This window comes from Genypterus blacodes, unplaced genomic scaffold (genome assembly GCF_046128005.1).
Source record: "Genypterus blacodes isolate CSIRO-AG114 ecotype Tasmania unplaced genomic scaffold, CSIRO-AGI_Gbla_v1 ptg000021l_1, whole genome shotgun sequence".
Taxonomy (NCBI): Eukaryota; Metazoa; Chordata; class Actinopteri; order Ophidiiformes; family Ophidiidae; genus Genypterus; species Genypterus blacodes.
Genome location: NW_027466834.1, coordinates 3,227,501 through 3,230,873, shown reverse-complemented (window position 1 = coordinate 3,230,873; position 3,373 = coordinate 3,227,501). Strand labels below are relative to the sequence as shown.

At 42.4% G+C, this 3,373-nt stretch overlaps 1 protein-coding gene across 1 annotated transcript in view; it reads right to left on the bottom strand.

Annotated features, from left to right (window-relative positions):
* Positions 1 to 1,231: 1,231 nt before the first annotated feature.
* peds1a (plasmanylethanolamine desaturase 1a) overlaps positions 1,232 to 3,373 on the bottom strand; it is a 24,798-nt gene continuing 22,656 nt past the window's right edge. The window contains exon 6 of the mRNA XM_076142003.1: positions 1,232 to 3,373. This exon is cut by the window's right edge and continues 25 nt beyond it. Within this exon, the coding sequence (XP_075998118.1) occupies positions 3,274 to 3,373 (100 nt within the window). The 3' untranslated portion in view covers positions 1,232 to 3,273.

Here is a 3,373-nt window from a genome sequence, read left to right as displayed (position 1 = left end):
GGTGCAGACATTCTACCTGTAAACATTTTGGTACAATTTTTATAGAAAATATTCAAAATGAGACACAAATGGCTGCAGCCTCTATGGATAAATGCAGGTAAAGCAAAGGAATCCAGCGGAAAAGAATGTTGTCAAAATGTAGAATATGATACCAGAACGTAATGGGATTCTTCCCTTGATGGTGTCCCATCTGTCAAACAAGTCTCACTGAAATCAAACCTGCTAACAGACAGAATATTAACTACAAATATGTGCCAAACCTCATATTCAGTCATTTAAAACAATACTGACAAAACCTAAAGCAGCCGGATATCGTCTCCACTGTCCAGTATCAGGTGCATCAACACATCATGCTTTTGCAACATTGGCTGATGGTCCAGCAAAGGAAGGCAAATTAAAGCGATGTATTGAGAGCCACTGCCAGAACACACTCCAGGCGTCCACACACACACTCTCCAACCACAGCTCACAAAATGCAAAGGTAAATTATGGAAAATTGTTATACATTTGAGAGGTTCATCTACTGCCCAACTGTGATACCTCATCTTCTCTCCTTTCTAATTACCTTCACCTCCCTGCTCACCCTGCCTCTGGCTCAGAGCAGGCAGGGGGGTGGGGGGTCCACAGGGGCCACGGCTGCAGCAGCTGAGCCTGAGTGAGGCCTCTGCTTTGTGGGGAAGCTGCTGTTGGTGCTGGGAGCCTCTGAATCGATGAGGTCAGAACCAGGTGACCTCTCTGGACCCAGCTCAAGGCTCCACACAGCATCCACCCATCCATCAGCCATCCATCCATCATCCATCCATCAGCCATCCATCTATATGACAGATGATGCACCATAACAGCATAATGAGGCAAATACTAAGATCATGTTTGTCAGAAAACCATTACATGTTTTGGTGTTGTTGGGCAAAATATATTTTACAATTATTCCAAATACACTGAATATTTGGATTTGGTTCCTTCAGCGAGGAACCTGCGCTGGTAGATGTTTCAGCCTAACACCAGAGGGCACTGTTGGCCTGTAACTACAGCACAGTAAGTGAGGCATTATCAGCATTATCATGATCTTTAATCAGCCTTAAATTCAGATTCCAGAAAGCGTTCAATTCTCTAAACATAATAAATGTCTGTAATCCAAAGCAGGTTTCCTCTGAAGCACAAGCACATGGAGTCAGCTGGAGTTAACTAACCTTTATTTTAATCAAAGAGCAGATAAAAACATTAAGGCAGACGTTGCAGAATGTGATGTCAGAATTTAACTGTACAGGCTTGATCAGAAGATAAAAAAATAGAAAATATACAGCCAAAGAAAACAAAGCTATGTGGAAAAAGAGCGTGCATGTGTGTGTGTGCATGCAAGTCAAAGTGCTTATGTGACTCTGTTTCTATCTATATGCATGGGTGTATGGGAGCTTGCAGGCATTTTATTCATCACAACATTTCATTTAAAAAGTGCTTTTATTATTGACCCTCTGTGACTGAAGGTGTTTCCAGCTGTAAAACTACAAGTCAAGCAGCTCCAGTACAGACAGACAGCCAGAGTCACACGACATGAAGAAGAATCAGAGACATGACCAGTTGAGAAAAGAATCAGCTTTGCTCCAGAATACAAAAGAAAGAAAAAAGTTATAATGAGTTTCTCTGGTTTATTGTTATAAAGTTTGTGGAAAACCGGAAATGTGGAATTAACTGGACAGTTGCAGTGGAAATGCAGCACAGAGCTGCAAACAGCGGCATCTACCATTTACCAGGTTCTTCTGTTTCTTTCTGTGACAGGATTTGGGATCAGAACACAACAGTGAATCATTTGTAGGAGCGAATGAATCTGAACGGTTGCAGCTGTGACATTGGAGCTTTTCCTGATCGATCGGATTGAAACAATAAAAACAGAACACTGCAGGAATCAGGTGTAGCAGTAGAACAGACCATGCCAGACTTGTTTTCCAGCCGTTGGCACGGCCGCATTGATCCTTTGGAGTATTGAAATTTGTTTGTATGGATTCCTCTCCAGCGGCGGTGTAAGAGGACTAAACATTCAAAGAACCATCTGCTCATCTTTGCACCATTTCAGGGTGAAAAATGAGGAAATATTTTATATTCATCAAAATACAAACCCTCAAAACGTGCACAGGTCCCAAGATCACAGACTTTCTTCACTTTCTCTTCACAATGTGCACCGAAATAAAGACTCACTTCCATCATGATAACCCCACAAAAAAATCAGCTGTTGATTTTTCTGACTCAAAACTACATTAATTGAACATCACTTTTCCTCAAGCTGCCTGACCAACCATTCCAGATCAATCAAAACTCTAAACTAATGATTTAAATCCACCTGGGGCCTTCAGGGCTGCACACACGGGCATGAGACTCTTTAAGGACTTAGAAATTAGGACAGTACCAAATCCTTCTTCAATACAAATACACAGAGACAAAATGTCTGTATGAGAAAAGTTACACAATTTATCAAATCTCAGGAAGAAAAAACTTATTTGGTTTGTATCGGCACGTTTGACGCTTGTTATTGCAATTTGACTGTTGACATGTTTATGTATTAGTGCTTCGAAAGCATGTTTGACGGGTTTTTTGATGGTGTCTGTTATCTGTGTTTCGATACATTATCCACTCGGCCTGCAGCATATTGGAAAATAAATCATTTATCATTTGTCATGTGGGACATTTAGGAACACGTGCCATGTTCTGTCCGACTGATGTTTGATGTGTTCAGGAGATCTTTGTAGTGCTGCTGTTCTCTTAATCACCACCAGGTGTCTCTTGTAGAAGCGGCTGGGAGATAAGAAACACTCAGCTAAACCATGAAAACTAAAGTTTAGAAACAAACCAGCGGAGAAAATAATTTAACATTTGACTTCCAAAATCTCTCTGTGCCGTGTGTGTGTGAGACTGTGTGTGGCGCAAGCAGCTGCCCGTATGAGCAGCGTGGTGTCACTCCTAGAGAGCCCAACCTCCAGAAACCTCCTACACCTACACACCACAGAGCAAACACACCTCATGAGTCAACCAGGCCGATGTTTGGTCCAATAACACACACTTCCTGCTCTCGCTGCTCCTTTAACTACACACTCCACAGCTACAAACCAACCATCTTCGTATGATTTGAGTTCAGCAAAATCAACAAGAAGCACAGACACAAGTAAATATGTGTGTATGTGTGTGTGTGTCTCCCTTTTCCTGTGTATGCATGTGTATGCATATGCAAACGTGTCCCTCTGTCCTTTCTTTCACGTGTGTGTGTGTGTGTGTGTGTGTGTTTTATGGGTCAGTTTTCTTGGCCCAGGCAAGGTCGTCCGATCGCGGTTTGTGCCTCGTCAGTCGCTCAATCAAACTCTCCATCCGCCTCCAAAAGCCCAGC